At 32.7% G+C, this 23,445-nt stretch overlaps 1 protein-coding gene across 1 annotated transcript in view; it reads left to right on the top strand.

Annotated features, from left to right (window-relative positions):
* Stam (signal transducing adaptor molecule) overlaps positions 1-23,445 on the top strand; it is a 67,514-nt gene that overhangs the window by 5,912 nt on the left and 38,157 nt on the right. The window contains exon 2 of the mRNA XM_076831662.1: positions 12,812-12,896. Coding sequence (XP_076687777.1) covers positions 12,812-12,896 — 85 coding nt within the window. The remainder of the gene's footprint in view (positions 1-12,811; positions 12,897-23,445) is intronic.

The following is a 23,445-nucleotide window of genomic DNA, read 5'->3' as shown; positions in this document are numbered from 1 at the left end:
ACCTTAGAAGATGGAAAGATCTTTCTAAGGCTCTTAGATAGGCAGAACTAATCTCTTATCTTTAAATACCATGTATATTCATCATACTTAAATTTTTGTATTTAGCCTCAGCCTGAGTTCCAAGCTTAGATACCCATATATTCAACCTCTCCACTTGGATTCTAATAGGAGTCTAAAAATACGCTTCAAAAATTTTAATTCATTTCTTTCTCCCTACCCTCTTATTCCTTCACCATTGCCCATCTTAGTAGATGATACCCTTATTATTTCCTACTATTGAGATTTAATATCTAAAGTTTATCATTGATTCTTTTTCTTTCACACTCCACATCCATTCTATCAATAAGAACTTTTAACTGTACTTAAGAAATATATCCAGAATCTCATTACTTCTTTCCACTTCAGAACTGTTATCATGTCATCATAATCTCTTTCATACTATGGCAAGAGCTTTCTGGTACCGTTTGTTACCACATTTGTCCCCTATAATCAGTTCTCATTTACAAAGTCCAGTGTGATCTTTACTAAATGTTAGATAGTGTTACTTACCTGCTTAAAATCCTGTAGTAGCTACCTATACCACTTAAAAGGGAAATGCAAATTCTTTATGATGGTCTGCAGTCTGGCCCCTTTCTGGGTCTCTGATGTGATTATGACATCCAGATTCCCTGTCAAGCCAAGTTTCTTGGATCTGAACACTTCAGGTTCATTTCTGCCCCTATAGCTATCTGTCTTATGCCATTTTCTTTGCCTCCGAATATTAAGGTCTTGATGTTCATTTCATCATTCGGGACTAGAGCTGGGGTTTTAGCTCAGTGGTAGAGTTCTTGCCTAGCATGTGTGAGGCCCTAGGTTTAATTCTCAGTACTGCATATACGTAAATAAAATAAAGGTTTATTGACAACTATAATAATATTTTTTAAAAAGTCACTTTCCAAGAGAGGTTTTTCCTGGTTATCTTCTTTAAAAAAAAAAAAAAAAAATCCATCTTTTCACCCTTACTATTTCCTTTCATCATTTTTCATTATAGCACTTTACTACTTGATGTTAAATTAATTGGTTGACCATTTCTTGTATGGAACATAAACTCCATGAAGATGAGAACTCTTCATTTCTATCCCTAGTACCTTAGGGACAATGCCTGTTACATAGTAAGCACTCAGTTTATCCAATAATTAATTATTAATATTTTCTAGATCGTCAGTATTGTGTTTCTATTTGGTCTGTTGCTATCACCTAAATATCAATCTATCAGAAAACCAAACTTGTCTTTCCCAGTATGGTTCTTCATTCATTCTTTGGTAATTTCATGTTCTAGTTGCCTTGGCTTAAAACTCAAGAGGCATCTTTGAATCATTCCTATCTCTGCTAAGTCACTCATGTCTTTGTTTTTATAATAGGGCATTTTGCATTCCTTGTCAGACTACTTGGGACCAGCTCACATCCTACAGATTTTTTAATCCATTCAGTGTTATAAACCACAGCCAGATACTTTTTCTTCTGAAATGTGCTTTGATGAAAAGACTGTGGCTCTGGGCTTAACTTGCACCTGTTGGTAAATGGGTAGTTGAACAGGTACAGGTACTTGAGTTCACTATCCACTTTTGTAAATAGGTATGAAATATATCTACTCATGGAGTTGCTGTGAGGATTATTTGTAAATGCACTTGACATTCTGCCTCTTCACTGGAGTTGAAAATACCACAAATTCAGCATGGTCATAAAACTATATTGAGGAGCTGGGGATATAGCTCAGTTGATAGGAGTGCTTACCTCACATGCACAAGGCCCTGGGTTCAATCCCCAGCACCACTAAAAAAGAAGAAAAAAAATTATATTGAAACTTTTTTTCTAAATAATTCTTTTTCTCTGTTTTGCTGACTCATACATCAGTTGTTTACTTAGTCACAGAGATCAAGAGCCTGGGAGTCCTTCTTTTTTTGGGGGTGAGGGTAGGGTACCAGCGACTGAACTCAGGGGCAGTGGACAACTGAGCCACATCCCCAGCCCTATTTTGTATTTTATTTAGAGACAGGGACTCACCAAGTTGCTTAATGTCTCGTTTTTGCTGAGGGTAGCTTTGAACTCTTGATCCTCCTGCCTCAGCCTCTCGACCAGCCCTTGGGATTACAGGCTTGTGTCATTGCCCTTGGCCTTGGAGTCCTTCTTGACTTCTATAGTTATAATTCTCTACATTCCAAAAAAAAAAATGTATGTTATCTACTATGTGCCAGGCAAAATGAATATGCCCCTCAAGAATTCCAGTGTTGCTGTAGTCTGTGTCCTTAAGTTCCTAATAGTACTTGAATTCATCGTTCTATTTATGTAACTGCTTAGGCAGGTTTATATCACTGCTCTCTTAGATTACTACAGTAGTCTCTAACTGTTCTCTGCCTCTCGTCTGTCCCCGGTCATTTCCAGGTTGCTGATAGTGATATTTTAAAAACACAAACGTAGTCATATGGTTCCTCAGAGTGAAATATTTATTCGAATCTAAAATCTTCAATTAAGTTGAACTTAACGTGACATATAAGACGTCTTAACTTTTGGCTTCTTTTTAACTCTTCAGCCTTACCTTCTATTCCTTTTTAGGTATAGATCCTCTTGCTTGACATATTCTTCTCTTCACTTGTTCTAATTAGGGTGTTGGGGTATTTTCCCCTCCCCATGTGTTTTTTTTTTTTTTTCTTTTGGATGCTGGGCATTAAATCTGTGGCCTCGTGCGTACTAAGCACAAGCTTTTCCCCTGAACCACAGCTCGTTGCCCATTGGCAGCTTTTGAAGTTGTTGTCTTACCAGCATTTCTCCCCTCCCCAAATGCTTGACAGTCATAAATTTTGAGAAAATCAGAAGTATCTGCTTATCATAAAAAAATTCTCCAATTCATTGAGAAAATTATTGAAATTTAGTTGAGTTTCTCATGTAGGATTTTCTGAGTACTAATGAGCAAATTTCTTTAATTCCTCTTTTTGAGGATGACCATAAAGATCTGAGGATAAAATTACATCATTATAAAGCTTTGAATTTTTTTAGGCAAGTTTGCTTTATTTTTGTCTCTTTTCCCTCTTCCCCAAATCCTGTTTTTGTCTTAGAAAGTAAAAAGTTTAACTAAAATTGCTGTTCACAAAACCATGCTGAACTGCTAATAGTTTATATTCTTCTGATTTAAAAAAATATTTGTTCTTTTTTAACTAGAAGAAATGTGTTAATGATTTTGTTGCTCTTGAGGCAACATTAATAACTGATATGAAAATTTGGAATTCTGAAAAGAGTGCATTTCTTATTTGTGTATACAAGGTTGAATCAGATCTGACCCTGTATAGGAAAGTAAAGAAGGTACTTTAATTAATTCAGGAATTATAAGATCATAATTATGAACATAGTTTATATTTGATCAAATATAGGCCTATCATTTTTGGTTAACTATTAACTTTGTAATAAGTTTAGTTTTAATGCAGTTAGCTGTTGTTAAATAAGATGGTGTTTTTAAAAATCTAAATGTGTTTCTTTTCTTTAATTCACTTTAATATTTTAAAAAAAGAAGCTTACTTGGCTTGGCTACTAGTCAGTCAGAATGATGGGTTAATTATTAACATGCATTACCAGATCAAAGTAATAACTGATTTTTCTTTTCGAAGATGAAGTAAATGTTCTTGAGGGATATTGTTCAGGACAACTCAAATCTTCTTGGACTTTAAAGGGGTTGAAAATCTTAAAGGGAAGGGCTATGGAACTTACAAGCTTTGTGTTTTGGGCTCTTTTTCATTTGTTTAGCTCTTAGGCTGAGGGCCTGGATTTTCAAAGAATGACTCAAAGTAGAATTTGCTCTTATTTTCTAAAGATGTATAATGTATATGGATGCTTGAACAATTACAAGTAAATTTAAGACAGTCTCTTCATCCTGAATAACCCACTTAGTTACCTGGACAGAAATATTTTCTCATTATGTTTCTCCTTTTTCCTTTTACAAACTGGTTTTATATATTAGTAGTAGATTGATTTTGTTGTTGTTCAAAAAACCCAGATCTGATTGGAATTTTTCCTGGTTCAAAACTCTTCCTTGACTTTCTGATGTTTCCTGAATCAAAATAATAACTCTTCTAGTATTTTAGGTCTTAGTATGGTTGTATCTGATTAACCCAATTTTTAGCAAAGTAGTCTGTATTTCAGCCAACATAGATATTCTTAATTATACTTCCCTCCCTCTTTTTATAGCTTTGCTTTTTTTCTTTATTTATTTAAAGAGAAAGAAAATAATTCATTACTTTGTTCTCCTAGTTTCTAAATGTATTCAAAAGCCTTTTCTAATTCTTCTTTTCTTTTCCCACAGATTCTTTGCCACAGCTTTTCCCACAGATTCTTTTTCAACTTGATTTGGGCTTTCTATAACCTCTATGACACTTTTTCTATCTTATATTTAAGCTATCTGAGTTTCTTTTTCTTCTTCTTTTTTAAGATTGTAAGTCATTTCAGATAAGATCTGGCATACTCTAGAAGCTCATTTTCATTGAATATGTATTCAAGTTTTATAATTTTTATAATAATTAAATACAGGAGTGGATTAAGGGGAATGATCCGTTTTCTATAAAGAAAGTTGTGATCTATTCTCTATACTGTAACAAAAGACAAGTTAATGAGAGAAAAGCTTAACAAATTTATTTGATCAGTCTTACCTGACATGGGAGCCTTTAGAATTAAAACCCACAGACCCAGGGTGAACTATACATTTTTATGCTTGGGTTTGATGAAGCAAGGAAAGCCATGTGGAAATGTGGTTGGACAAAAAGAGGAGGAACTAATGGTAATAGATTGTATGGGATAACCCTCAAATGCTTATCTGTTCAAGTTCTTCTTGGTCCCTGAGATGTAGCGTTTCTTCTTCTTGGGTATGAGGCCAGAATCTTCTGGAATGAAGTTTTTAATTTTGTTATGGCTAGCTCCTAACAGAAAGTCAAGGGAAAATTAGCATAATAATTCTAGTTTTTATAGTTGTCTGTGGGGAAAAGGGGTTCACCTTTCTATGACCTACCTTTGAGAAGTAGAAATTCTAGTTTCTGTGGCTTAATTCTTGGAGGAATAAGAGATGAGAGACAAGAAATGAAAGAGAAACTGCTTATGAGACTTTTACCTTGGGATATTGCTTTCTTAGCCCTAAGCCAAAATCACAGATGTTTTGGACCTTTTTTTTTTTTTTTTTTTAAATTACACGAACAATTCATTGTATATATTCATCTGCTTTTGTTACCTTTCGCGTTAGAAGATGGTAGGATGATGCTATGGTTTGAGTGCGTCCTTCAAAGGTTCTTGGGCTTAAAGCTTGGTTCTCAGTAGAGGTGGTGTCTAGTAGGAGCTTATTAGTTTCTCTCCTTAGAAGAGATTAATGTAGTTCCCATTGGACCCTTCTTACAAGAGTGTGTTGTTAGAAAAAAAATGAGCATGGCCTCTGAATCCCTCTGGTTTCCTATTTCACTACCAGGGTCTCTTCCATAGGTACTCTTACCATTGTGATGCTCTTAGCCACCAGACCCTTAGGGGCTCAACTGATGGGGCTGCTTGATCTTAGACTTTTAGCTTAAAAAACTTGGGTTCAATAAACCTTTTTAATGTAAAGTACCCAGTCTCATGATTTTGTTATACAATAGACAAATGATAATATAAATAGCTAGGCACAGGTATCCTGTATGCAAGTACCCATACATTATCAGTACTCATTGTTTGTCATCCACTACTTTCTTATTAGATGCTTATTACAGTTCTCAGTGTTAGTGATCAACTGGTAGATGATGCTATAACCCTTAGGGATGTGACATAGATCAGGTATTACAAGCCTGCAAAGAATTTGGACAGAATTGGCTACTTTCTATTTTCTGCTTTTGTACTTGCTGTGACCTATCTCTAGCTCTTATTAGTAGGTCAAATGGGGAAGTGATGCAGGCAGCAGAGCATTGAGGAGAGAAGTAGGAATTTTATTTTCACATAATTAAGACCAACCATTACAAATATGAATCTTTTTATTGGTTTTTCCATCTCAGGTTTAAAAATGAGTTTGTTTGGGCTGGTGTTATAGCTCAATAGTAGAGTACTTGCCTAGCATGCGGATGCACTGGGTTTGAACCTCAGCACACATAAAAATAAATAAAATTAAGGCATTGTATCTATCTACAACTAAACAAAGAAAATCTAATGTTAAAAAGGAAAATGAGTCTGTTATTGGTGATTTAATCTCTCTGTTCTTTGATGAGTTGTAGTGCTCCAGTAAAGACTGGTTGTCTTCTGCGCATCTATAATCTTGAAAGGTAATATTTTTATGAAGTTTTGCCTCTCACGCATTCTATTTCTCCTAAGTTGCTTTGTTGCTTTTTTCTGTTTTCTTCTCTCCCTCCCTCCCTTTCTTTCTTTCGTCTTTTCCTTAATCTCTCATGTTAGATATTTTTTCACTTAATAATTTTTGCTGTCTGCCCATGGTTAATACTTGAAAAGCACATTGGAAGCCTTGATTGTGTGGTTAGGCCTTCTTGATTTTGAACTACATTGGTTATTTTGTGGGTCATTTACTGTGGAATTTCTTCCCTTGCCCTCAGTATTATATTTTTAGTATCTGTAAGTCTTTCCTCTTGGGCTGAGCTAGAGCATTCAGTTTTAGTCTTTTCCTGGAAGGTTAATCCAGCTGTTGAACCAGCTTTGCATAGCTATGATAAATCTCACTTGGTCTTGATGTGTGGTTCTTTTTATATATTGTTGGAATCAGTTTGCTAATATTTTGTTGAGAATTTTTGCATTCATATTAATGAAGGTAATGCTCTGTAGTTTTCTTGCAGTGTTGTCTGGTATGGGTATTAAGGTAATGCTGGCCTCATAGAATGAGTTAGGAAGTATTTATCTTTGACAAAAATTGTAAAGAATTCCTTAAATGTTTGGGAGAGTTCACTGGTAAAACCATCTTTGATGCTTTCTGTTTTGGAAGGTTATTAATTTTTTTGTTCAGTTTCTTTAATAGATAACAAAACTATTCAGATTGTTTATTTTTATCAGTTTTGGCAGATTGTGTCCTCAAATGGATTAGTTCATTTCATCTAGATTATCAAATTTGTGGGCATAGAGTTGTTGATAATATGTCTTTGTTTATAATCTTTATGCCCATGGGATCTGTATTGCTGTCTTTTCCTTCATTTCTCATATAAATTTATATCCTCTCCTTTTTTAAAATTAGCCTAGTTAGAGGTTTTTATTGATCTTTTAAGATAACCAGTTTTGGGCAGTATTTATTTTCTGCTTTTCTCTCCTGTTTTCAGCTTCATTGGTTATGTTCTCATGTTTGTTTGTTTTTCCTTCCGTTATTTTGGATTTAATTTGCTCTTCTAGTTTTCTAAGGTTGCAGCTTATATTATTGATTTTAGGTATTTATTGTTTTCTAACATTATAGCATTGAATGTTGTGAGGGTTCTTCTAAGCAGTGCTTTCATTGCATCCCACAGATTTTGATAAATTGTGTTTTCATTTTCCTTTAATTTAAAATATTTTAAAATTTCTTGAGACTTTTTGGTACGTGTTATTTAGAAGTGGGTTATTTATTTCTGTGTATTTTGGTATTTTCAAGCTATTTTTCCGTTATTGATTTTCTAGTTTGATTTTTTTCTGGTCTGTGAACAGACATGGTGTAATTTCTACTCTTTTCAATTTGTTTTGGTGTGTTTTATGATTCAGAATATGGTCTGTCTTGGTGAATGCTGCATGTGAGCTTGAAGAGAGTACAAATTCTGCTGTTTTGGGGTTGTCTATAGTTGTCAATTATATCCTGTTGATTGATGGTGGTATTGAGTTTAACTGTATCCTTACTGAGTTTCTGCCTGCGTGATATGTCCATTTCTCATGGAGGAGTATTGAAGGCTCCAGCTATAATAGTGGCTTGTCTGTTTCTTCTTACAGTTCTGTCAGTTTTTACCACACATATTTTGATGGCCTATTGTTAGGCATGTACACATTAAGGATTGTTAGGTTAATTGCCCCTTGTTATATAGTGCTCCTCTTCATCCTCGGTAACTTTCCTTGTTTTGAAGTCTTCTGTGTCTGAAAATAACTACTCTCACTTTTTGGTTTTCTTGGCATATCCACACACTTCTTGGCTCACATGGGGTTATGTCCAGATAGACCCATTGTAAGTTGAAATATCATGTCAAAAATGTATGTAACAGCATACTGTAGTGATATATGACTATTGATATGTATAACAGTGGAATGAAAAATAGACAAGTTTTTAGACCAGCCTAAGTGTCCATCAACAGATGAGTAAGTAATTAAGGAAAATGTAGTATATACATACAATGGAGTTTTTTTTAACATTTATTTTATTTTATATTTTTAGTTGTAGTTGGACACAATACCTTTATTTCGCTTACTTATTTTTATGTGGTGCTGAGGATGGAATCTAGTGTCTCGCACATGTGAGGTGAGCACTGTACTAATGAGCCACAACCCCAGCCCCAACAATGGAGTTTTATTCAGTCATAAAGAAGAATAAAATCATGCCATTTTCTAGTGAGTGGATAGAGCTAAAGAATATGATGCTAAATAATAAGCCAGACTCTAAAAGTTAAGGGTCAAATGTTTTCTCCATATGTGGAAGCTAGAGAGAAAAATAAATAAAAAAGGACCTCATGAAAATGATGAGAGACCAGTAGAGTAAGAAAGGGATCAAGCCAGAGAGAAGAGGGGAGGGAAAAGGAGAGATGGAGGGGAGGGAAGAAGAGAGGGAGAGGGGAGGTATGTTATGTGCATGTACAAAAATGTCACAGAAAACCCAAAATTGTATACAATTTGCACCAATAAAAACAATGAAAAATGTGCTTAATTCAGCTAACTTACTGAACATCATGGCTGAGAAGCACAGTCCACTGTTGAGTATCAGTTGTTTACCCTTGTGATTGTGTGGGAGACTGGGAGCTGATGCTTGTTGCTGCTGCCCAGCATCATGAGAGAGAGTTGTATGGACATGTTGTAAACTCCAGAAAAGACAAAAATTTGAAGTGCGATTAAGTACTAAATGTGACCAACAGTTTAAAAATTGTAAGTTAAACTGTTTTTAATAAGGGACTGTCTGTATCTCTTTCTCCATCTTTTAATTTTTAATTTATATGTGTCTTTATAAAGTGGATTTCTTATAGACAAAATATAGTAGGGTATTGTTTTTTGATCTATTCTGATAGTCTTTTGCTTGGTATTGTATTTAGATGATTTAAAGTGACTGTTAATGTTGATGAATTATTATTTACCATGTTTGTTACTATCTTCTTTTTGTTGTCCTTGTTCTTCGATTCTATTTTTGTTTTTCACACTTTTCATCTTTTTGTAGTTTTTTTCCTTTCTTTCTTTTCCCTTTTTTTTTTTGGTATCTAGCATTGAATCCAAGGGTATTTAACCACTGAGCCACATCCCCAGCCCTTTTAAAATATTTTATTTAGAGACAGGATCTTGCCAAATTACTATGGGCCTCGCTGAGTTGCTGAGCCTGACTTTGAACTTGCAATCTTTATGCCTCAACCTCCTGAGTGGCTGGGATTATATGCATCACTGCTCCTGGCACCTTCTGTGGTTTTAATTTAGTGTTTTGTGATTGCATCTTATCTCTTTTCTTGGCATAGTTATACTTCTTTTTAGACTTTCAATGGTTGTTGTAGAGGGTGAAATGTACATTTACAACTAATCTAATTTTATTTTGAAATAACATGGTATAACTTCATGGGCAGAGCAAGTGCCTTATAATAAAATACCACTATTTTCTCTCTACCATTCCTTGTAACATTGCTGTCATTTATTTTACATATGTATAATCATACTTAAGGAGATGTATATGTACATATATTTATACATAGGTACATAATGAATACATTCCTGATATTTTAAATAAATTTATGTCAGAACAATTGATAATAAGAAAAATTCTTTTACTTTCAGATATTTCATATCTCCAATGCTATTTCTTTCTTTAGGTAAATCCAAGTTTCTGACCTATTTTTGATCTCAGCAAACAAACAAACAAACAAAAAATACTCTTGTAAGACAAGTGTTGGTAACATATAACTTCAGTATTTGTTTGAGAAACTATTTCTTTCACTCATAAAGAAAATTTAGAGTACAGGATTCTAGGTTGGCAGTTATTTTCTCTAAACACTTTAAATTTTTATGTCACTTTTGTCTTGCTTGGTGATTTCTGAAAAGTCAGATGTATTTGTTTTACTATCATAAGGCATTTTTTCCCACTGGCCTTCGCAAGATTTTTTTTTTTTTAATCTTTGATTTTTCTGCAGTTGGAATATGATATGCCCATGTAAAGTTTTCTTGACATTTATTTTGCTTGGTATTCCCAGAGCCTTCAGGGTCTTTTTGCTGTCTGACATTTGGGAGAAATCTGTTTGTTCTTTTTTTATCCTTCTGGTGTTCCCATTATTTGTTCTTAGATATTCCATCCCCCCACCCCAGTCAAATTTCTATTTGCAGACCAAACTCAGATGGTAGTCTATTAGTGAGTCCATCAAAGAAAGTCTTTATTTCATTTGCATAATTTTTGATCTCTAGCATTTCTTTTTGATTCTTTCCTAGAATTTTTGTCTCTCTGCTTGCATTTATTTTTGCATGCTGTCTACTTTTTTTCATCAGATCCCTTAGCATATTAATTATGGTGTCAAAAATTCTTAGTCTGATAATTCTAACATCCCTACCATATATTAATCTGGTTTTCTATGCTCTCTTTACAAACTGTTTTTGCCTTTTAGTTTGATATGTAATTTTTCTTTTTTTTTTGAGATGCCGAGGATTGAACTCAGGGGCACTTAACCACTAAGCCACATCCTCGGCCTTATTTTTTTGTATTTTATTTAGAGACAGGATTTCACTGAGTTGCTTAGTGCCTTGCTAAGTTGCTGAGGCTGGCTTTGAACTTGCGATCCTCCTGCCTCAGCAGGGAGTACAGGTGTGCACCACCACATCAGGCAATATGTAAATTTTTGATGTATGGAAAATAGAAACTCACTTCAGACCTTTAGGTGGCTCTTAAATAGGCCTTAATAGTGTGGTAGTAAGACGTGGTGGGAGCATAAGTATACTATAGTCCTATGATTAGGTATGTCTTTTATTGAGCCTGTGCCTCTGGACTGTGAACTTTACAAATGCTTTTCAGTATTTCCCCCACATAGTGGGGGTATTTCTTTTTCCTCAGTTAGAAAGGTAGAGAGGACTAGAGCTGGGAATTACTCTTACCTTAATCTCTGGTAAAACTTTGTTTAGTTAGGCCCTAGTAAAATAGTTTGTCTTCAAGGCAGTCCTTGTTAAGAAGAGCAGAGTACTCTGGTGTGTTTCAAAATGGTTCCTTCTCTTCCCTTTCTTGCCACTAGCACAGGGAAATTTTTCTCATATATTCACAGTGAAATCCACTCTATTTCTTACAAAGATGTGGGGATTCCCTTATGATTTGGATCTGCTGAATTTAAAACTCACTCGTGTCCTGTGAACCTTCAGCAATTTGTCGGTTTACATTTAGATTTTCCAGCCTGGCTTTGATTCCTGTGGAGATTAATTCTGCTTGTGCTAAGTTGTGATTCTCTGCATCTGCTTGTCTCTCTAATTTTGGGAGTCAGTAGTTTGCTCTGTAAGCTTCTTTCCAGAAAGATCTAAGAAGAGTTGTTATTTTTCAATTTGTTCAATGTTTTACTTGTTGGGAAGGAGTGATGGCTTCCAAGCTCCTACATGCTGGATTGGAAACCAGAAGTACTTCCATTATTTTATGTGTCCATGTCTTTACTATGCATGGTGTCCACTAGTTCAGAAAAGCTTTGCTTGACTTCTAGAAAACACACCTTCACTTTTTTTTTTTTTTCCTACATTTGGGGAGAGGTAGTTGCTAGTGGCCTTGAATAAAGAAGACGAAGTAGTGAACTACTACATTTCAAAGAGCTTTTATTAATTTTTCCTAATTTTAAGACCTCTTTCTTCACTTTCATTACTATTCTTTCTGCTAACCATTTTCCAGCTGATGAGAATTCGGTGGTATATAGAGGCTAGTTATAATAATATATGATTATGTGATTCTTATAATAATATATGATTCTCCCCTTTGGGTCCTCTATATAGGTTATCATATATATGTGTTGTTATAAAGCTTTTGGGATATAGTTGCTATTAATTACATCTCATGTTTTCCATGTGCTTGTGTGTTTGTCTTTTTAAAAATCTTTTCATAATTAAGGAAGAAAGCTAAATTATATGATTGTGTTCGTTATACCATACCTCTGTTGATGTTTTTAGTATGTCAAGTGTTTAGGAAAAATATTTGCAGTTTGATTTTTTTCTGTCCTTTAGTTCCCTCCTCCACATTCTCAAAAACAAAACAAAAATAAATCAATAAAACTAGCCAAATAAATTACACGAAACATTTTGATAGAGATCTGTACCTAACCCGTGTCCCTTCATTGACAAGTAAAGCTAAGAATTTTTTGATAATGAAAATAATGTTTCTTACTTTAGTCCTTCTATTTGCAGATGGGGATAGACCTGTATATAACTTGCTTTTATAAAGAAAAATAATGTCCTATATTTGATTTTAAATGAAAAGCAAATGAAATGTGAATGGGGAAAATGTGTTAATAAATGTGCTCCTTCCTCTTTTAAAGGTGGACATAAAAATCTTACTAACCAGACTGCTGGCAACTATTTGGGTTTTTTATTGATGCTTGATTATACCACAGTTTGATTTGAATATAATTATGATTTTTAAAGACATTTAAAATAATGTTTCTGTAATTCCTTTTGCAATCTGCAGAGAAAGCAACCAGTGAGATGAATACTGCTGAGGACTGGGGCCTCATCTTGGATATTTGTGATAAGGTTGGCCAGTCTCGTACTGGGTAAGTGTTCAACATTTCAAAGAGTTTTATTCATTCTTTTTTATAAACATGAAGAAAAGGATCAAGAAGTAAAATATTAAAAGTTAGTTTAAAAAGAGAATGTTTTTACTAGAAATATTTGAAGTCTCATCCCATTAAGGTTTAACCAGTTAGACTGACATGAGTGGTAAAAAATTGGGTTCAAATTTTGGTTGGAACTACTTAGTTATGTCACATTGGATAAATAACTTGCCCTTCTGGCCTACCTTTTGTAGTTTACCACATAGAATTGAAAGTAGTATCTTCTTCTTGTGGGGATTGTTGTTCATTTGTGAGATTAATTAATATATAAAGTGTTTCTAATAGTGCTTGGCCTGTAGTTAAATGTGTATAACTCTTTCTGTTTTTGATTAAAATCATATTTTGCTCCACTTTGACTGTTGAGGCGTGGGTATGGGCCAATATCTCTGTATGTTTTAGAGATAAAAGTTTATCTAATATAAACATTCTAGTTGCAGAATCCCTCTTCTCTTTTCATTCTGTTTGTTTTCATTTTATCTTTATTTTGGTATTTTTTATTCTGTAAGTTTTTTGGGGTGTGTGTGTGTGTGTAATATTTTGGTCAGTTATTTTAAATCAAAAGACAAACTCCCTTTTGTTACCAGAAATATTCCATTTTTTAAGTAAAAAATTAATTCATAAGTGGACTTCAGGGTGCATGCCTATAATCCCAGTGACTTGGGAGGTTAAAGGAGGAGGATCACAAGTTCAAGGCCTGCCCAGAAAAATTTAAACTTTGTCTCAAAAGAAAAAGTGCTGGGGGCCTGGGGCTGTATCTCAATGGTAAAGGCACTGGGTTTGATCCTCAGCACCACATAAAAATAAATAAATTAAGATATTGTGTTCATCTACAACCAAAAAAAAAAAAAAATTAAAGATAAAAAAAGGGCTGGGGATGTGGCAGTAGTGGTAGTGTGCCCATGGGTTCAATCCCTGGTACCAAAAATAAATGAATGAACAAATTAATTAATTTGTAACCTATATAAAATTCTGTATGATGTGTAATAAATGTCAATTTGTTTTTCTTCATGTTAGCATTATTATACAAACAAGTGTTCATTAGATATTCTTTTCCATATTTTTGTTTTCTCACATATTTGAGATTTTGGGATTTGTAGATGTAAAAAAAAAATATTCTTTATCTTTTTGCATTTTGTTTTTATCCAGTATCAACAAATTTGGATAGTTTTCATTTTTTAATTTTTTCAAGTTTATTTTTAGTCTACTTGTTTTTTTCCCCTCACAATATTTTTTTAAATAATTTTTTTAGTTGTAGATGGATACAATCTCTTTATTTATCTATCTATTTATTTATATGTGGTGCTGAGGAATGAACCCAGTGTCTCACACGTGTGAGGTAAGCACTACCACTGAGTTATAGCTGCAGCCCTCACAATATTTTTTTCAAAATTTGAGTTATATCATTTGGGGATTTTAATTGAGGTTATACTAAATACATGAATTTACTCAGGAAATATTTTCAATTTTAGTAAGTTACATAATGAGGGATAGTCTATTTTTTTTTTTTGTTCTCCTTTATTCCCTTCTTTCTTCTATTCTTTTTCTCCTCCCACTTACTTATTTTTCTTTTAAGAGTTATTGATGCCTAGCCTGGCACAGTGGTGCACACCTGTAATCCAGTGGCTCAGGAGGCTGAGGCAGGAGCATTACAAGTTCAAAGCCAGCCTCAGCAAAAGCGAGGTCCTATACAACTCAGTGAGACCCTGTCTCTAAATAAATACAAAATAGGGCTGGGGATGTGGCTCAGTGGTGAGCATCCCTGAGTTCAATCCACAGTACCACACACACGCACACACAAAAAAGTTACTGGTGTCTAGTTCTTTTAAATCCTCATTAAGTTAATTTCCAAACATTTATTTATTTGTTTATATAAATGGGATATCTCTTTGTAGTTCTTGTCAAAAAAGTGTTGTTTGAAAAGAAATAATTGAGATACCATTTTAAATTACTGAGGTTTTTTTAAAAAAAATGTCTGGCCCAAATTGTTCATGCATGCGGTTTTTCTTTAAGGTTACTGTTTTGCATACATATCCAATTATCTTTCTATCTTCTTATTGTACCTGGATATTCTCATATTAGGAAGTGGAAAACGTAAGAGCTACATTATGACTTTCCTGGATTATAGGCATTTTTGCTTTCAGAGGCTCCCTTAAAAAAAAAAAAAAAGCACGAATGCTTTGTTATAAAGAAAAATATATGTATGTTATATATTAAAGCATGTTTTTTTTTTGATGCAAAGGGTTTTTTGTTCTTATTTTAGAATAATTTAAAACATTTTTGTGTGCTTCTAAAATTATTGTGAGCCCTAGACACTGTGCCTACATGCCTAATATATAAACATTACAGAATTGGCTTATAAATTCCCATAAGAGTTTAATAATACAAAATTTTAAAGAACTTTTTTAGCATTGTACTGTGGGATACTTGTATTCTTAATATGTTACTTGTTTTCAATTTTCCTTTTGTGGTATATATTAAAGCAAACACATATAATAACTTACCTTTTTAGTCTTCTAAAGTGAACAGTTCAGTGGCATTAAGTATTTTCACACTGTTGTGTGGTGTTACTATTATCCATTTCCAGAACTATTTCATCTTAAAGTGAAACTATAATTATGTCCACTAAATAATAACTTCCCTCGACCCCAGTCTTTTTTTTTTTTTTTTTTTTAACCATTTTTAAATCATCTTGTAATTAGTGTATATGGAAGACTTAATGGAGATCTGACTTATTTAGGAGTTTGTATAGATATGTTTAGATGCGGGTTGCTGATGGTAGCATAAGAATTTTATTAAACAGTACTATAAGTTGTAAGTGAGATATTCTAGATGCTTCTTGTGCTTTAGAGAAGACCAGGACAGGAAATTGCATTTTCCTAACACAGTCAGTTTAAGGTAGTTTGAAGTAAAGGGAAGTTGTGGATTGAAATGCGGTTTATAAGGTGATTATGTGTTAAACAACAATCTGGATTTTAAAAAGATTATTGTTGCCCTGTAGTATTAGCTTGAAGTTTTATAAAATATAGAGATTTATTTAAGAAGACCACTTCAAGGATGATAAAAGGACGTAAGGGAAAGCATTTCTCTTTCAATATTTTCTCTTTTTAATAAATAATTTGTAATGAGTAATATATAGTAGAATTATTTAAAGTCTAAATAAAATGAAAGTACTTCATATTATTTTAAGCTTTTCCCCCTGTTTTTTGCTCCCTAATCTCACTCATAGCCCTCTTTTGAAGCTGCTTTTGAATTTTGGTAATTTAGAAAATATTCTCAGGTATAAAGAGGGAGACAACAGCCATTATTTGAAATTTCATTTGAAGTATGTATCCCCACTCCCCTCCTTTTTTTGTGGTGCTTGTGCTGGGGATTGAACCCAGGGCCTTGTATGTGCAAAGCAAGTACTTTACAATTGAGCTATACTTTCTCCACTCCCATGTTTTGTTGTGTTTCAGATAGCATTTTGCTCAGTTGCAGAGGGTGGCTTTGAACTTGATGATCCTCCTGCCTTAGCTTCCTGAATTGCTGGGATTATGGGTATGCACCACCATGCCTATATGATGTATTCTTTTAAAAATAAGTGTATATTCACATGACTCAAAAATTAAAACAGTTAAAAAAATGAAAATTAATAAATCTAATTTCTGTTCCTGTTTCCCATTCCCTATAGATAACTTCTTTTATTTTTTAATGTAGGTTTTTTCCTAATGTGAATACATTTTCCTTCATTCATATAAAATAAGCATACACATTTATTACTTAATTTCGTAATATATCCTGTCAATATTAGAAATGTATTTCTTTTAATGTCTATAAGTATTGGACAAATTTAGTAATCATTTTTTAGTTTAACATCAGTTTCGGTTAGTGCCTTACAAGGTTTTTTTACATACTTCAATAATTATTAAATAAAAATTACTAAATACAAATTATTTAATAATTTTTGTCATTACGTCAGTCTCAAGAAACTGAGTAGATGTAAACCTTATTTGCTTCATATAAGTTATAGTTTTTTTCTTTTAAAGCTTGAAATATTTGATTGTGCTGAACTGAAATCTTTTAAAAAATATTCTGAAAAAATTTTCAGACTCCTTAGGATATTCACATGATTTTTAGTGTGCAGTTCCAGTGTATGAGTAAGTAGCGAAGAATGCCAATTAGGTCATATGATGAATTGAACAGTCTCTGTTTGTTTAGAATCAAGAGAACCTTCAGAATCATAGTAGCAGTTTTCTTTAACAAGTCTTCACTTAATAAATAGCTTTATTTTTCTGTTACTTTTGATTGGTGTATGATTTCATATGCAATAATAGATGTGTGGGGGTAGGTATTGATTTCCATAATAATAATAAGTTGAGATTAAAGTTGTGTAATTGAACTCTTTATTATGTTCTACTAATAAAGAGTATATGTTAACTGTTTTTACTTAGCTTTAGCCAAAGATATAATTAACAAAAGGTGGAAAATATAGTGTAACTCTTCTTTATTTGCCTAGTGGATATGTTTTGTAGTAAATCTTTGATTTATTCACACAGTATTAGAAGGGTAAAATCAAAGTTATTACTGATATTTTGTGAAACATATAAATACAAGTCTTTGGGGAGAAATTTGTTAAAAAAAAATTTTAACTCTGTATTGTTTTATCCAGAATTGAACTGTAACTGTCTCTGACCTTCAGCTGGACGGTAATAGAATATTTTCTGATTTTGTAAGGATAACATAATCTCTAATCATCTTAGAGTTGCAAGGGCGACATCAGGTAGAGAAACAGATTTAAAAATTCTTCTTTAGGCTACGATCATATTCTTTTTTTTCTGTTTTGTTTTTTTAATGAGTTGTTAAAAAGATGCAGACTATTCTAACAGGATAAATATTTTTAACCATTTCACTTTGAGTAAATGAAGGCTCACAAATGAGTAACACTCCTCATTGAGGAAAACAAAAAGCTGTTGTCGACAAGCGACAGCACACACACAAAAAAACAAAAAGAACTGTGTAAAAATAACTGTGTTCCCATATTTTTTGAAGTTGTTTTACAATGGGATGATATGCACATGATCTTGCTGCAAACTTGCCATACAGACTTGTAATACATTTAGTCTAGACAGACGATTCAGTCCAGGAGGTGCTAACTTCAGACAATGCAGCACTATAATCCTTTTAACAACGCAATTTGTTTTACTCATTACCTTTTCTTCTAGACTGAAATACAGGCTAAAAGAAAATGCTCTCTAATTAAAATTGGTATTGTTTACAAGAAAAATTGTATAATTTTGCATTAGAATTTACAAGTATATGTTCAAATTGAATTTTTATCTTCCCCCCAAGCCCTGCCATAAAATGGGCATGAAGTAAAATTTTTTAAAAATGCCTTAATTTTCAACTTCATGCAAACTAAATAAAGATGACCAAACAAAAGCTTAAACAATGGAAGGATATTTCACAGAAAATTTCTTATACAAAAAACACATAAGAAAAAGGGCCACTAGGTGACATTTTAATTTACAAATTGGCATCATTTTGGTCGACAAATATCCAGATATTATTCTTGTCTGCCAACAAGAGTTGAAGAGGAAAAAACCTAGCATGACTTCAGATTTTAATCACACATTTCTTCTGGAATTTCATGTGGATTAAGGATGCCATATGATCATATTCTTGATCTATGAGGCCTTACTTTTCAAAGGTCTTCTAAATGCTCTTTTAAGAGTAATGAGTAATGTCTGACATTTATTGACCATTTATTACTTGCCATGTACTGTTTAAGTGGCCCTGTACACGTTTAATCGTCACAGCCATTGTAGAGTATTTTAGGTTTTCCCATTTTAAAATGCAAAAACTAATTCATATTTAGAACTCTTTAATGTCATTTAAACGATGGGAAGGGTTCCAACAAAAGTAAAATTAAAGAATTTGTAAAGCATGATCTTGATTTCCATTTTTCATTCTTTTTTTTTTTTTAAACAAATGGAATTTCTTCATTTGGTTTCATTTCTTTCCATCAACTGGTTTTTCTTTCTTTTTCTTTTTTTTGACAAACACTTTTTGAATACTGAATATAGTGGTGAATAAACCAGACATAACCTTTGCTATCAACAATGCTAATACTATCTTGATAGAAGATAGGAATAAATAGGTAAGTAGTTGAGAAGGGTAAGCAACATGCTGTAATGGAGAGCAAAAGGAGAGACCTACTTAGATTTTTCAGGGAAGGGCCAATGTGAGGGCTAATAATCATTAAAGTAATAGTATTTGTGCTATGATTATAAAGTTCAGAAGACTTTAAGAGCTGAAAGCAGTGTATCCTAGGCAGAAACAGTAGCATGTATGTAAATGCTACCAGATATAGGAAACTTGTTTTTTTTTTCTCCCCTAAGAATTTAAGATACAGAGTAGCTGAATCTGAATCCTAAGTGTGCAGAGTTGGATTATATCAGGATAATAGAATATATGTCCTTTCGCACTGGCTTCATTCACTTAGTAACATGCACTTAAGGTTTTTCCCTGCCTTTTCGTGGTTTAATAATTTCTTTTTTATTGCTGAATAATATTTTGTTGTGTATATCTATATGTACTACAGTTTGTCTACTAACCTGCAGGGCATCTTGGTTGCATCCAATTTTTGACGATTGTATCATTTATGTTCAGATTTTTGTGGTGATACAGGTTTTCAGCCCAACTGGATAAATACCTAGAATTTATGATTGCAGATTACAGGTTCTTACTAAAAAATTGTGTTTAGCTTTGTCAGAAGCCACAAGTCTGTCTCCAGAGTTGCTGCATGGTTCATTTTTTACATTGAAGTCTTTAATCTGTTTGGGATTTATTCTTCTAGGCAATATGAAGTATGGGTCTAACTTTATTCTCTTCCTTTTATCTAACCAGATATCCCAACATCATTTACTTATAGTTCTATCTTATTTCCTTCTGATTTGAAATATTACCTTCATATGTTATATTCACGTATGTATTTGGGTCTGTTTTTGGACTTTCTTATTCCATTCCAAATGAGAAATGGAATGTATGTGATTATTCATGTGCTGTTACCTTATGGTTTTCATTATTAAAGCTTTATAATATGTTTTAACATTCTGTAGGACTAATCTTTTTTTTTTTTTTTAAGTCTAGAGGTTTTCCAGGTATTCTTGTCCCTCCCTACTGTGCTAGATAAACCTTAAAATTGGCTTGACTTTCTTTTTATATTGGCTTATCTTTAAATTAACATTTGTATGTCTTTGATGTTGAATCTTCCTGAAGACATAACATATACTTTTGTTTGTGTTCTATTTTAAATTTTTTCTAAGTCCTATACATTTTTTATGAGATATTTTGTCTTTTTTGCTGCTATTTAAGCGAGGTTTTCTTTCACTGGTTGCTTGATGGGAATTTGCTTTTTTATTCTTATTTTCAGTTTTCAAATGTTTTTATTAGTGCATTATACTTATAAATAATAGTGGGGTTCATTTTGACACAGTCATACATGTATAGGATTTTCTTTAAGTTATGTAATTACATCTGCATATCTGGAAGAGAATGTTGCACTGTGTGTGTGCCCCCCCCAATTGAAATGATGATTCAGCAGAGAATGGGGTGGTAGAAGGAGCCACGAAGGGAATGGAATCTGATTTTTCTATCTTTACTTGTCTAGACAATGATTTTTCTTTTTTATTTTACTTTTAAAAACACTATTTATTTTGTAGAATGAGATCTATAGAATCCTAGTGATCGGAGAGATTATTTTACACATGAAAAACCAAAGTACTGAGATTTTAATAGGACTTGTTGCTGTTAAGCAGAGGTAAAATTAGGTTTCTTTACTTTCAATTTTATGTTTTTTCCCACTTTACTATTCTGTATCCTTATGTGCCTATTTGTTATTTGTTAAAATCATTAATGAATACATACAAATCTTATATTCAAGTTTTTACTGGTTTCTCTCTCTCCTATGCACATGACATTGTATTTTGCTTGTCTGAAATGTATGTACCTTAGTGTTGTATTGTCTGGGAAATTCAGAATATCATTATATTGAATATAAGTATATGGTAGCTGTTACTACCCTTTCATTAATCCACCATATTTAATTCAATAAGTAGAAGTTTTAATTTACCTCCTTTTCTAATGAAGCCTTTGGGACTTCATGAACTTGTATTCAATATTTAAGTAACAATATAGTATATACTTATTTATAATTTTATATTCAATTGTTTATCTCATAAGAAATTTTTATTTTATAAACTTACAGTTGACAATAATTTGATATTTATACTGTATATAAAATAATTTTATATTTATGTTTAAAATAATTTGATTTATATTTATTCACCCCTTTTTCGTGTGTTTTATGTTTTTATGTTTTTCGTGTGTTTTATGTGTAGATTTTTTTATGAAATGTGTGCTATAAATCAGATTGGCATTTCAGTATGTGCTTAAGAATTATTATTCATTTTGTTCTGATTTTTAAAAAAAAAATTTTATATTAGAATTTTCATACAGTTTGTTTAATGCCTTTACACTTTTAAAAACATCCTCTAAATTAGGCTCTATTCGGTAGTCAAGGATGGTTTATATTATCTATTTATTTCTAAATGTGTTTGGTTCATTCAGCAAAGCTTTGAGATTCCATCTCTTTTAGTTACTGTGTGTCTCCTATGTGCAGGCATAATAAGACCTATGAAAGTTATGTGTGTACATACAACCTTCATATAGATATTAGTGTGTCCTTAAATGGTAAGCCATAGTAAGCCATTTTTTTGTAGCATGTAAGATAAAAATGTAAAATTTAAATCACTTAACTAATTTTGAAAGCTACAGTTACAAAAGTAATGATAAAGAATGAGACATTTGTGTTTTCTAGAAGTAACATCATTGAGACACTTTAGAAATAAGTCCCTATCACAATTCTAGAAGTATTATATTAACACACTGATAAGAAAATACTAGGAGCATGCCCTCTCATAACCTCCTCCACATCTCTGCACACCATTTTTTTTCTTTTTTTGCCCCTTTTACCTTTTTAACGGGTGAGGTCTGTTAGATTCCAAATCTTTTTTCTAGTTTATCAACAGTGCTACTTCTGTCTAGCAGTGGTTCTCAGTTAGGGTGGTATTGCTTGATTAAGGATGTTTTTGGGTGTTGCATGACAGGAGGTTGCTGCTGATTAGGCAGGGACCAGGAATGCAACATGCCCTAGAGTCTTATGCTACAAAGAACTTTTCTGAATACCAATTAGTGTTTCTATATAGAATCATACTGCAAGTGTCTCTGTACTTTTTCAGTCCTATTTAATAGACAGTTGGAGGTTAACAATGATAACATATCCATTAATAGTACTTTATACTATGATTACTAATTTATTTTTAGTATTTTCTTCTTACACTTAGAATACTTTCAGGAAAATGTGCTATTCTTTCATTAGGCCCCGAGGGAGATAATGAAAAGGTGATATTTTCATTTAAAAAATTGATCTAAAAAATTTTGATGGATTTTGTAATAGATGCAGGAATTAGAATGTAAACATTTTCAAATTTTTTATTTTTATTTTTTTCATTTTCATTTTTCGTCTTGAAATTTTTCTTTTCAGTGATAATAATTTTCTTAGGAATATAAAACCTCTGGTCACAGTTTATCTATGTTTTTTATAATACTGAAGTACTTTTCAAATGAGTGTCAAAATGGGACATATTTGAAATATAGGTCTTGTCAAAAGTTTTAAAAAGCATAAAGTGTCATAAATCTTGATTTTTTTTTTTGTAATGAGGGTTGAACCCAGAGTTCTTTACCACTGAGCTATACTCCCAGTCTTTTATATTTTGATAAAGGGTCTTGCTAAATTATTGCAACTAGCTTCAAACTTGAGATCCTCCTGCCTCAGCTTCCGCAGTTGCTGAAATTGCAGGCATGCACCAATATGCCTGGCAAATTTTGACTTCTTTTTCCAACAGTAACACTAAATATTCTCGACTTCCTTCGATATTTTAATGGAATTACCTTTTCAAGTAATGTAATTGGTGAATGTTAATTTAAAAATTGGTAAAGTTTAATGTTAAGCTGTAGATCTCTCATAGCAGCAACATGCTTGTGAGTAGGCATTTATAAAGAAAGTAGTGATGTTGGAAATTTACTCTGGGCCATTAAGAGAGATTATAAATTTCATTATTCTTGAAGAGAAAAGTGCATCAGTGCAAAATTAGTTTTACTTTTCCTTGATCACTGATTGTAGAATTGAACTGCATTATGTGCATGTTAAACTTATTGAATTTAACTGTATTTTTTTGAAACCCTTTAATTTGTTTTTCTAAAAACTTACGACTGCCACTTCACTTAGTGAGTTTGTGTACGCTGCCCACAATTTCAGTTACTTCTTGTCTTAAAGTGTAAATATTTTGCTGCATTGACTATGATTCTTGCTCAGAGAAGGTACATTCTACACAGGTGTATATGTCACCCTGCCAAGCCATTTATATGAAGAACTTAAACAGATATTTTT

This window comes from Callospermophilus lateralis, chromosome 13 (assembly GCF_048772815.1).
Source record: "Callospermophilus lateralis isolate mCalLat2 chromosome 13, mCalLat2.hap1, whole genome shotgun sequence".
Lineage (NCBI taxonomy): Eukaryota > Metazoa > Chordata > Mammalia > Rodentia > Sciuridae > Callospermophilus > Callospermophilus lateralis.
Note: the sequence above shows the minus strand (reverse complement) of the source record. Positions and strands in the feature narration are given on the sequence as shown.